This window comes from Mytilus edulis, chromosome 5 (assembly GCF_963676685.1).
Source record: "Mytilus edulis chromosome 5, xbMytEdul2.2, whole genome shotgun sequence".
In the NCBI taxonomy this organism is placed as follows: Eukaryota; Metazoa; Mollusca; class Bivalvia; order Mytilida; family Mytilidae; genus Mytilus; species Mytilus edulis.
In genome coordinates, this window is record NC_092348.1 from 95986425 (window position 1) to 95999906 (window position 13482).

General features: G+C 33.1%; 1 protein-coding gene across 4 annotated transcripts in view; it reads right to left on the reverse strand.

Moving 5' to 3' along the window:
- Positions 1 to 808: 808 nt before the first annotated feature.
- LOC139524867 (beta-hexosaminidase subunit beta-like) overlaps positions 809 to 13482 on the reverse strand; it is a 35754-nt gene continuing 23080 nt past the window's right edge. For 3 of the 4 annotated variants that reach the window (XM_071319992.1, XM_071319990.1, XM_071319991.1), the window contains 7 exons: positions 11611 to 11715; positions 11058 to 11148; positions 9202 to 9373; positions 5154 to 5244; positions 3714 to 3818; positions 2148 to 2307; positions 809 to 957 (listed from right to left, as the gene is read on the reverse strand). In XM_071319992.1, coding sequence (XP_071176093.1) covers positions 838 to 957; positions 2148 to 2307; positions 3714 to 3818; positions 5154 to 5244; positions 9202 to 9373; positions 11058 to 11148; positions 11611 to 11715 — 844 coding nt within the window. In that variant the 3' untranslated portion in view covers positions 809 to 837. Of the gene's footprint in view, positions 958 to 2147; positions 2308 to 3713; positions 3819 to 5153; positions 5245 to 7180; positions 7205 to 9201; positions 9374 to 11057; positions 11149 to 11610; positions 11716 to 13482 lie in introns of all 4 variants that reach the window. The other variant, XM_071319989.1, reaches the window with a different exon arrangement.

Genomic DNA, 13482 nt, shown 5'->3' on the forward strand with positions numbered 1-13482 from the left:
AGGCAATTCTTGTAACGAATTTAATCTTAAATGAGATATAATGGGCTACTTTTACTTCGTCGTTTATTTTTAGCCAAAGCGTCTTACAGACATTTGATGAACATTACATAGACTTCTTTTGTTATTGTATTTTAATAATGTTAGTTCGTTTGGGATTCTAATGAACTTCGTCTTCATTGTTTGACATGGGAGTGAACTGAACGACAGTTGTCAACTTCTATTGTTTCACACGTTCCTTCTTTGTTAACTTTCGATAAAATTTTTTGTAAAATTTTGATTAGAGCGTCCCTTATAAGCCTTTTGGAAATTTGTCTTTAGAACAACAGTAGCTTTTACCTATTATGTCTGTTTGTTTTGTTCACACATCGTTGTCACTATAATGGAATTTGATGCGACTGTCATACAACTGAGATGTTAAGCTAGCTTCAAAACCAGGTTTAATCCACCATTTTCTATAAGAAAATGCCTGTACCAAGTCAGGAATATGAAAGTTGTTATCCATTCGTTTGATGGGTTTGAGCTTTGATTTTACCATTTTATTAGGGACTTTCCTTTTTTAATATTCCTCGGAGTAAAAACATAACATATATTTAGTTTAAAAACAGGGAGCAGTTTAAAAGTATCTTTAGCAAACTCTAGAAAATTGGAGAGGAACAAAATATCTTATAATAAATAAATTGTTGCCTTTTGATTTCAATTGATACAATGATTTATCAACGCATCATGTCTATGGCATTGATAAATAATTGTAACAATTTTATCAAGAGTCAATTATTATATAAAGTTGGCTGGCCGTAGAAATAAGACAAAGTATAAAAATATTTATATAAAAATAAGTTATTTAAATGTCCAGCAGATTACAAAAACTCTTGATTTAAATTTTAAACAAGCTAAAAGTAAAATAAATAAGGCACCACTTATACTAAATACTAGTCCTATAAGAAATGGCTCTAAATTCTGAAATAAAAAAGAAAAGGTAATAGATTAATAAACAGTAGTGTAATCAGTCATTATTATCATACTATTAGAATCATGTTTAATTGAACAAAAATTTAGAGGCCCTAAAGAGCGAGTTTCGCTAACCTTGATCTTTATACATATTCAACAATTGATACATTCTTACATTGTAGACGAGAATAGAACTCACGAAAAAAATTAAGGACTTTCCGATTTGAATTTTCTTCTGAGTTCAGTATTTTTTGTGATTTTATTTTTTAATCATGTAATGCTGATAATTAAGTCTGTTTATTTTTTCTATCCCTCTATCTTCTTTGGTTTTTGCTCAAAACACAATAGAGGGTAAAAATCCCTCATGTAAGGAAAATCACTCTTATAATAACATAAACGGTACAATTTTTTTTCAGCACTAGAAGTCAAGGTCGTTATTAACCCCCCCCCCCCCTCCTCATCATTATCTAACTTGATTACATGGGAAGTCAAGGTCGTTATTAATCCCTCCTCATCATTATCTAACTTGATTATATGTATTTTTACTGATTCGGACTAGGTTGTTAACTATATGCAAACGTTTTGGAAACACATGATAAGGTACCTTATTTTGATTTTTTCATTAATAACACACTTATTTATTTTGATATGAGCGTCACTGATGAGTCTTATGTAGACGAAACGCGCGTCTGGCGTACTAAATTATAATCCTGGTACCTTTGATAACTATTTACACCACTGGGTCGATGCCACTGCTGGTGGACGTTTCGTCCCCGAGGGTATCACCAGCCCAGTAGTCAACACTTCGGTGTTGACATGAATATCAATAATGTGGTCATTTTTATAAATTTCCTGTTTACAAAAGTTTGAATTTTTCGAAAAACTAAGGATTTTCTTATCCCAGGCATAGATTACCTTAGCCGTATTTGGCACAACTTTTTGGAATTTTGGATCCTCAATGCTCTTCAACTTTGTACTTGTTTGGCTTTATAAATATTTTGATATGAGCGTCACTGATGAGTCTTATGTAGACGAAACGCGCGTCTGGCGTACTAAATTATAATCCTGGTACCTTTGATAACTATTATTTGTTCTTCCTGAAGTTTTGCTTTTGGTTATATCTGGATGGAATTAGTGTACAATTACGTGTAATTATGTGTATGTGTTATTTTAAGTAGATGAAATAAATATTTACTTACATTAATTTCCTTAAAAACAAGACTAGTACGATATCCGAGATTCATTTCCTCCATTTTTTCTGCACTTCGTTTTTTAATATTCTTACTCTTAAAATCGTTTCTATGTTTAGGTAACAGACAATAGTCTGGTCCATTTATATGGCCAACTTGTAGTCCCCGTCTATAAAAATGTAAAAAAAATGTATGGTATTAATATTATGAAAATAAAAGGTACAACAAATATAACACCCAACTCCAAGTGAAATTCATAACTCACAGTCCATATGAAATTGTAAAATAAAAGGTTCAAACAAATGCAAAACAAATGTCATTATCCTTGTTTGAAACATGCATGCAATTCTAACAAAGAAAATTAGGGATTAAACTTTGTTTCATATATAGCTTGTTTGGTAAAATGAGTGAATGACATGCACATATGGAACCTTTATTTCACAGCAAATAAGGGAACGGTTTAAGATACGAGAGGGATACTATGGCTAAAAAATAAAAAGACAAATAGACAAATAATGGTACTCTAGACACAACATATAAAACTAAAGACTAAGCAACACGAACCCCACCAAACACTGGAGGTGATCTCATGTACTCCGGAAGGGTAAGCAGATCCTGCTCCACATGTGGCACCCGTCGTGTTTCTGGTGTTATTAGAAACCCGGTAAGTAGTTTAATTCGGTAAGTCACATTCATGAAAAGGGAAAGGGATTGCTTTTACGACTTAAGGAACATATTTGATATCAAAAGTGAAACGGTTATTCCATAACGGTGAACCAACTGGTGATGGCGTCTGTGAAATTTAGTAAAAGCAAAAGTTAAAACACAAAAATACTGAACTCAGAGGAAAATCAATTCGGAAAGTCCATAATCACATGGCAAAATCAAATAACAAAACGCATCAAAAACGAATGGACAAGAACTGTCATATTCCTGACTTGGTACAGGCATTTTCAAATGTAGAAAATGGTGGATTGAACCTGGTTTTATAGCTAGCTAAACCTCTCACTTGTATTCCATTATATTGTCACCAAGGACTGATTATAAAAAAAATACAGTATTAGGTATATGTGTTTTCTCAAAACATCAATTTTTTTATGAACATTATTTAGAAATGCTGCATATTTTAATTGTAGTAGTCTTCGTTCGTTATTTCATAATCGTAGCAGACTTTGCTTGCAGTTTGGTATTTTAAGTCGAGGACTTCGTCAATAGTCAGTATTTTGGCATTCATGATGTGTTTGTAATTGAAGGAACTTTATATAATCTCTATATTATTTATTGACAGACCCAGAATTTCGCATATTGTATTTTTATGACTATTTGTTCAGATGCAGGTGTGTTTTGGTCTCCTTGGGATGCTGTTTCATTAACGTATAAACCTTATCTCCATACCATAGTATAATGACGATAACGGGATGAAACAGATAATTCTTGTATTACATCATTGTGAATGGAAGTGACCCTTTATAGCTTGCTGTTTAGTGAAAGCCGTACCTTGACCTATAGCGGTTTACTTTTACTAATTGTGACTTGGATGGAGAGTTCTCCCATTGGCATTCTTATAGTTTTTACCTCAACATTCTACACCGATGCTCCTGTAGACGTCTACCAGCTGATTGTATACTTATAACTGAGGAACTACTCCATAATCTTTCTGCAGCAGCAGATGCTCTTGGCCTGTCAATTCAACAAAGATGTACATTTTAAAGTTAAAAGTATACTCATTTATATGTAAACATATTTTGATACCCCTGGAGGTCTCCGATTGTATACCACGACCTGTAGTTACTGTTTTGTATTGCACTGATATTTATCCCTAAGAAACTTTCAGTTTATAAAATGTGATACATGTGTTAACTTTTAATGTTAAGTTGGCCCTTAACTGATTGTGTTGTTCAACTACTACTTTTTTTATTGCTCCGAAAAATGAATTTTCAAAATGAGCAATAAAGGCAACAGTAGTATACCACTGTTCAAGTTTTTCACAATGCCTGAAGATACAATGGGAGCAATCAGAAAAAAAATTCGGAAGAAACACAGGCAATGTCAATAAAAAAAATTCCGGTTTTTTTTTAACAGACTAATTTTTGGATAGGCAGCTCCAAGAAATAAACTTTGAAGGAAATACGTAGAGAAAAGTCAAAATGAAACAATAAGATTACGGAGCCTCAAAAGAAAACCGTTGACTCGCTGGTTATATATTCACTCCACAAACCTAAACATATCTCGAACTTATCACATTACTGACATTAGAGACTCGCTGGTTATATATTTACTCCACAGATCTAAACATATCTCTAACTTACCACATTACTGACATTAGAGACTCGCTGGTTACATATTCACTCCACAAACCCAAACAGATCTCTAACTTACCACATTACTGACATTAGAGACTCGCTGGTTATATATTTACTCCACAAACCCAAACATATCTCTAACTTACCACATTACTGACATTAGAGACTCGCTGGTTATATATTAACTCCACAGACCTAAACATATCTCGAACTTATCACATTACTGACATTAGAGACTCGCTGGTTATATATTAACTCCACAGACCTAAACATATCTCGAACTTACCACATTACTGACATTAGAGACTAGCTGGAGAGTTTGACTGTCCCTTTGGTATCTTTCGTCCCTCTTTTATATATTCACTCCACAAACCCAAACAGATCTCTAACTTACCACATTACTGACATTAGAGACTCGCTGGTTATATATTAACTCCACAAACCCAAACATATCTCTAACTTACCACATTACTGACATTAGAGACTCGCTGGTTATATATTCACTCCACAAACCCAAACATATCTCTAACTTACCACATTACTGACATTAGAGACTCGCTGGTTATATATTAACTCCACAGACCTAAACATATCTCTAACTTACCACATTACTGACATTAGAGACTAGCTGGAGAGTTTGACTGTCCCTTTGGTATCTTTCGTCCCTCTTTTATATATTCACTCCACAAACCCAAACAGATCTCTAACTTACCACATTACTGACATTAGAGACTCGCTGGTTATATATTCACTCCACAAACAAACTTCTCCGCCTAATATCTTGTCTTCTCTTCGTTTGAGATCTGTTTATAATAAATGATTTTAGCTGAACTTGAATTAATATAATGGCTTTTATTCACGTTATGAGAACTCTGATGGATAGTTTCTCATTGGCAATAATACCACATCTCGCAATTGTTATAAGAAGATGAGATATAAGTTGGACATTATCAAAATATTCGATTTGTAATATTAGTGAAAAAATTTATGAACAAGTCATTATTTATATCCTTATCATTTTTTTTTCTCAATTAGTTCTTAATCCCAGTCACAGAGTAAGCACATACAATTAATGTCGTAGTATGTGTTAACGTATTGAAAAATTTAACTATCTACATATATTATTTTAACACATCTTTTTAAAATCAAATCAACAAATAAGACGAATTGTTTTGTCATCTTTACTGTCTGTTTTTATCTCTTCATTTTGTAAGAGAACTTTAAAGGGTACATACAGCTATTTCGATGTTGAAATTTCCTTTTAACATGACATATCATTTATGACTTAGAAGTTGTAAAATTTATAATTTTGTTCTTTTTATGTATAAACATTTACACTTTTTTAACGCAAGAACCTATGAAATAACCGTTTCACAAAATTATATCGGATATGTTCCTTACGTCGTAACTACAAACAATCCCCTTCCCTTTCATAAATGTAACCTACCGAATTAGACTATTCACCGGATTTGTCATAACATACACAGCACGACGGGTGCAACATGTGGAGCAGGATCTGCTAACCCTTCCGAAGCACCTGAGACCACCCCTAGTTTTTGATTGGGTTCGTGTTGCTTATTCTTTAGTTTTCTATGTTGTGTCATTTTTTGTCTATTGTGTGTCTGTTTGTCTTCTTTCATTTTTAGCCAGGCGTTGTCAGTTTATTTTCGATTTATGAGTTTCACTGTCCCCCTGGTATCTTTCGTCCCCCTTTTACAATAACTTTTGGTTTAGGAATACAACTACATGATTATTATATAAAACAAACATTAAGATAAAAACATATTGTAAGAAATTAAACATGTTATACGATACGTCAAATGACAGCAATACTAACAGAATTAATTGATTTTTGTTTGCTTTACGTAAGCGGATAATATATCAGCACATTCAGGACGTATTTAAAACATGCAAAGCTTAAAAAAAGGATGTAAAATAATTAGAAATTTTACGAAATCTGAGACTCACTTAGTCAAATTTGAATTAATACAAGATTACTTTGGCTGTTCTATTTTTGCGTTTTTGTATATCAAATTAAAACAATTTGTTTGAATTGAATATATGGAGGATAAAGGATCCGAAAAATAGGCATTGATTTTAGAAGATGACTTATATAATATGATGATAACAATGACCAGTCCTTTGGGCTGAAAAATGCGCCTTTAAAAGATGTATCTTATTAACAACAATTATAATCAAAATTTCGAACTCCAATGTAAATTCCAAAAAAGGTTTGTTCATTTCAACTATCAAAATCAAAAGTTAGACTATATCAACAAAAAGAAAGAAAGGCTCACAACCGTCATATCCAAGGAAATGTCGGGTTAAACATAGTTTTACTTATAGTTAAACATCCCACTTGTAGAGAATAACGTGTGGTAAGCATAATAAACTCATCATAAATACCAGGATAGAAATTTTATATTTGTGCCAGAGGCGTGTTTTGTCTACAAAACACTCATCAGTGACGCTCTTATAAAAAAAAAGTAATACTAAAATAATTTGAACCTTAACATAGAGGCTCATATCAACCAACAAATACCCATAAGCTGTGGGTTAAGCATATGAAAATTGGCACTTTTATAAATAAGGTAATAATTAATCATGATGTGGAATAAAGCGACTGAAATAAGCATACTTTGTAGGAAAAATCATTCTATGATTGAAATTAAAAGCATCACTTACAAAGCATTATAGGAACAACACGAAAATTCACCAAGACAAACATTTAATATTTACCATTTATAAGTGAGGGTTGGTACTCTATAATATAAATTAATATGAATGAAGATTACAAAATAAAATAAAAAATATGTCGTCTTATTAAAAATACGGTAATATATATATATATATACATGTAGTATATCCAAATGATTTTTTTTTATTTAATCTGTTCAAGAAAATTGATTGATTGATTGTTGGTTGCTTAACGTCCAAATATTTCATTCATGTTTAGGACGACTAAAAAATATATAATATATGTTACACATCTTTTTACAAACTTCCAATGCAATAAAATGTACGGTTGTGGTTGTTCTTTATTGATTTAGTCTAGCACGGGACGTTTTTTTAATATATATTTGCGCTTTCTTAAGTGGAAATAAAAAAAAAGACATTTCCTCTTTTCTTCATGACATTTGCACTTTTTACAGGACATTCGAGCTTTATAAATATATAAAATAACAACATTAAAAACTAAATCCAAATGTTATATTCTATTTTTAGAAATTTAACTGTGACGTTAAAACATTCGTGTGTTTGTCAGTTGTTATTCTGTGGTTTATTTGTTATAATGTCCTGTTATATTATTCATTTATATATTTCTCTATCCTGAGTATTCTTTTGTACTGTATTCCTGTCAAGTAATGTTGTCATTTTAGCGGGTCAATTGACTGCTTAAGAGGGGGTCCACTGCAGTCATGCTTCAGTGATCCACAAATATTCCCCAAAAAAGGGGGCCCGGATTTTTGCTAAATGCCATGCATTTTTCAGGTTTTTTTCGTGTTATGAGTTTAGATGTCCCTTTGGTATCTTTCGCTTCTCTTTTATTGTCTATAAAATATTGAAATCATTGAAAATCCTTATTTTCCCCTACGTTATAAAGCCTCGGATTGGTAAATCGATTTATGTCTTTGAACTGTGGTATTCTGATATTGCCTTTACTTGGATTTTCAGTTTGGGTTTCAGTTCTTTCCAACAACATAATAGATTTGGCACTCTTCCGAGTATTGATTTGAATGCGGTGATTATTCTTTTGTGGACATATAGCGAGTGCAGCACAGTAAACTGAAGCTTGGGTTATATTGAGTTTTTTAAATCCTGTCTTGAATTTAAATGCGTGTTTCGGCTTTTAGACATTCTTTGTGAAAAACATGCGATGCTTAATAGTAATCTTTAAGAAAGAAATTTTGATAGTGAAGTACTGAAAACTGTATCAATATAATATTCCTAAATGAGAAGGACATTGCGAAGTTTTACTTTAGTTAAGGCGAGACACTTATTTTTGTAAAAAAACTAAATTTTGTAATGAAAAATCTCTGATTGTTCGAAATAAATCTTACTTTAATAATAATAAAAAATGACAACATCATGTTGATAAGTTAATCAAATCTTAACATTAATTGACATTAAATCAATGAAATTCTAAAACACATCAAACAAGACATGAAAGGTAAATATATATCGACATAACAAATACTAGACATATATCTCATTCAAATACCGATACAAGAAATAATTTTAAAATTATAATAGATTATATAAAGCTAAGATTTTAGGTAACATATGGTCATACAAAACGTGGACAATAACTTTCTGACTTGAGGATCTATTTTAAGTCGATTTGAAGTATATTTTTGATATGTTTTATATATAAGGTAATCGTCTACACTTAAACCTTTTTGATATATGTTGACTTGAATAGAAGTTATGTAAAGAACATATAAATCGCGAGAGACATTTTATTCTCAATCATCGTACTTGCTATATCTAGATGTTTACTATGTTTAGAGCTGATTTCCAAATGCATGTAGAGCAAAACTTTGGTTAGGTTGCTTGTTGTACAATTGTTATTGGCATAACGATCAAATTCAAATAATAAACATATAGGTTTAACTATGCCTATATACATTATTTAAAGATGTTTTTGATCTAAATTACAAAGCTTGAGTTAACGTTCGTACAAACAAAGCAAGCAAGCCAACCAAAGTTTTAGTATACAAGCATTAGGAAATTAGCTCTAGCATTTATTCATATCTTACTTATATTATGATGTGTTGGGTCACAGAGATAATAATCTGTCCAATGAATGCCGTATTTTGAGTGATCTAAATACCAACAAGATGAAAACAGAACACGATATCCTTGATCAAGGGCTTTGAGAATTTCCTTGCCTCCTCCTAACCAGATCTGAATTATTGCATCTTTTGCTATCTGTAAAATTAAATCAGTGTAATAATGATAAATAAATGAACTTACCAATAATATTGAAACCTGCAAATGACTAGGCAAAAACACATCTTAACCATGCTTGTAATTATCTTTTAAACAATAAAATTTTAACCCATATCGTCTCAATAACGAAATTAAATGGCGCTGAAGCTTTGGAGTACTTTTTATCAATATGGTTTTACTTCCTAAAAGATTTACACAGTTTAAAAAAAACCTAGAAGACAAGTAACTCAATAGCATTATGTTTATTTATGTTGTTGTTGCCGTATGATTAGCGATGTAAACTTAAGGGAACGACGGGTGCCACATGTGGAGCAGGATCTGCCTACCCTTCTGCAGCACTTGAGATCACCCCTGGTTTTTGGTGGGGTTCGTGTTGTTTATTCTTTAGTTTTCTATGTTGTGTCATGTGTACTATTGTTTATCTGTTTGTCTTTTCATTTTTAGCCATGGCGTTGTCACTTTATTTTCAATTGATGAGTTTGACTGTCCATCTGGTATCTTTCGTCCCTCTTTTAGTTGTAGCATTGGATTCTGTTCTAATGCTGAATACTTGCCAAAATCAGTGGTCCTCTTGATTCAATAGTTATCAAAGGTACCAGGATTATAATTTATTACGCCAGACGCGCGTTTCGTCTACATAAGACTCATCAGTGACGCTAAGATCAAAATAGTTGTATAGCCAAACAAGTACAAAGTTGAAGAGCATTGAGGACCCAAAATTCCAAAAAGTTGTGCCAAATACGGCTAAGCTAATCTATTCCTGGGATAAGAAAATCCTTAGTTTTTCAAAAAATTCAAAGTTTTGTAACAGAAAATTTATAAAAATGATCACATAATTGATCTTCATGTCAACACCGAAGTGTTGACTACTGGGCTGGTAATACCCTCGGGGACGAAACGTCCACCAGCAGTGGCATCGACCCAGTGGTGTAAATAGTTATCAAAGGTACCAGGATTTTAATTTATTACGCCAGACGCGCGTTTCGTCTACATAAGATTCATCAGTGACTCTAGTTGTAAAGCCAAACAAGTACAAAGTTGAAATGCATTGAGGACCCAAAATTCCAAAAAGTTGTGCCAAATACGGCTAAGGTAATCTATTCCTGGGATAAAAAATCCTTAGTTTTTCAAAAAATTCAAAGTTTTGAAGCAGAAAATTTATAAAAATGATCACATAATTGATATTCATGTCAACACCGAAGTGCTGACTACTGGGCTGGTGATACCCTCGGGGACGAAACGTCCACCAGCAGTGGCATCGACCCAGTGGTGTAAATAGTTATCAAAGGTACCAGGATTATAATTTATTACGCCAGACGCACATTTCGTCTACATAAAACTCATCAGTGACGCTCAAGAAACTTCTTTTTCTCTTTATGAATAACATCGGCTTTAACTATTTTGATCTGAGCGTCATTGATGAGTCTTAAATAGACGAAACGCGCGTCTAGCGTATCAAAATTATAAGCCTGGTTCCTTTGATAACTATTGAATGCTTGTAATATGTCAATAGGACATGAACCAAAAAACAAAACAGATAATGGCGATGCGTCAATAGGACATCAACCACAAGACAAAACAGACCTAAAGGGACCTAAAATTTATTTTATTGTATCATAACTCATTAAGTGAATAGCATGTTTAAATAATTTATCATACCTACATTTAAGTTGTTTTTCGAAGCTTCTTCCCAAAGAATATACTGACCAGCTTCGTTCCGTGACTGTCTTATGTCCTTTAAAATATTTATAAATCTGGGGAAAAAAATATTCATACAGAAAAATATCATACCGTTATATTGAACGAATGAATTAATAGAACTAAACAAATAGATGTTCCCCCGTTTTTGCTGTAGTAAATGTAACTAAAATTGAGAATGGAAATGGGGAATGTGTCAAAGAGACACCAACCCGACCATAGAGCAGACAACTCCAAAGGATTATTTTGAAGCAAAAATGCCTTATTAAGTTAGACTTGTGTATCCCCGTTGCAAAATCAATATGTTTAGGTGAACGTTGATCAACAGGACAAACAATGGCACTCAATAATAGAAAGAAAAAAAAATAAGACTATGAACAATAAAAAATGAAATTTAGGTGTGTTGTGCTCTTCATACCAGTTACAACAGATTCTAACTCTTATAGACAAAAACTATTGAGACGTAAACATGCGTGTTTGGGAGTCTAAATTAGCTTAACTAAGGTTTAAAATATTACCTATTTGTGTACCATTCCCAGACAGGTTTCATGACGTCACCATACGATGGCGTTGTAATTCTATTTAACCTGCTTAACAATGCTGAAACTTCTGGATTTGTTACCCTATATGTTAAATGAAAGTAAAACATGTAAAAGATGGAGTAACTGAATATTTCAACATAATAAACTACATATTCAAAGTCAAGTAGCAAATACTAATTCAACGTGAGCATAGAGAAGGAGAATATATTGTTTAAATATATTGCTATAAGACATTTCAGTTGAATTTGAAAGATACCAGAGGGACATTAAGAGGAACCTGTAGCAAATCAGACTATCTACACGGAGGAACCTGATCCAATTTAGACTATCTAGACATTGTCTTGTTCCTGTCTGGGTTTCTAAACCATGTGTTGTTCCTGTCAAATTTTTCAGAATATATGTTTTGTTCTTTCACGACTTCTATATCATGTGTTGCTCCACCAAAATATTTAGACTATGCGTTGTACCTGTCAGTGGTTTTATAATTCATGTAATTCCAATCAGGTATTAATAGATATAGGAAGATGTGGTGTGAGTGCCAATGAGACAACTCTCCATCCAAATAACAATTTATAAAAGTAAACCATTATAGGTCAATGTACGGCCTTCTTCAACATCATTAAGACCATATCTTGTTCCTGTCAGGGTTTCCGAACGATGTGTTGTTCCTGTCAGAGTTTCTAGACCATGTGTTGTTCCTGTCAGAGTTTCTAGACCATGTGTTGTTCCTGTCATAGTTTCTAGATCATGTGTTGTTCCTGTCAGAGTTTCTAGACCATGTTTATTCCTGTCAAAGTTTCTGGACTATGTGTTGTTCCTGTCAGTTTCTAGACCATGTGTTGTTCTTGTCATAGTTTCTAGACCATGTATTGTTCCTGTCAGTTTCTAGATCATGTGTTGTTCCTGTCATAGTTTCTAGACTATGTATTGTTCCTGTCATTGATGGTTTTTCCTGTCAGAGTTTCTACCCCATGTGTTGTTCCTGTAATAGTTTCTAGACCATGTTTGTTCATGTCATAGTTTCTGGACTATGTGTTGTTCCTGTCAGTTTCTAGACCATGTGTTGTTCCTGTCATAGTTTCTAGACTAGGTGCTGTTCCTGTCAGTTTCTAGACCATGTGTTGTTCTTGTCATAGTTTCTAGACCATGTATTGTTCCTGTCATTTTCTAGACCATGTGTTGTTCCTGTCATAGTTTCTAGACTATGTGTGTTCCTGTCATTGATGGTTGTTCCTGTCAGAGTTTCTAGACCATGTTTGTTCATGTCAAAGTTTCTGGACTATGTGTTGTTCCTGTCAGTTTCTAGGCCATGTGTTGTTCCTGTCAGTTTCTATACCATGTGTTGCTTCTGTCATAGTTTCTATACCATGTGTTGTTCTTGTCATAGTTTCTCGACCATGTATTGTTCCTAGACCAAGTGTTGTTCCTGTCAGTTTCTAGACCATGTGTTGTTCCTGTCATAGTTTGTAGACCATGTATTGCTCCTGTCATAGTTTATAGACAATGTGTTGTTCCTGTCATAGGTTCTAGATCATGTGTTGTTCCTGTCATAGTTTTTAGACCAAGTGTTGTTCCTGTCATAGTTTCTAGACCATGTGTTGTTCTTGTCATAGTTTCTCGACCATGTATTGTCCCTAGCCCAAGTGTTGTTCCTGTCAGTTTCTAAACCATGTGTTGTTCCTGTCATAGTTTGTAGAACATGTGTTGCTCCTGTTATAGTTTCTAGACCATGTGTTGTTCCTGTCATAGTTTCTAGACCATGTGTTGTTCATGTCATAGTTTTTAGACCATTTGTTGTTCCTGTCATAGTTTCTAGACCATGTGTTGTTCTTGTCATAGTTTCTCGAC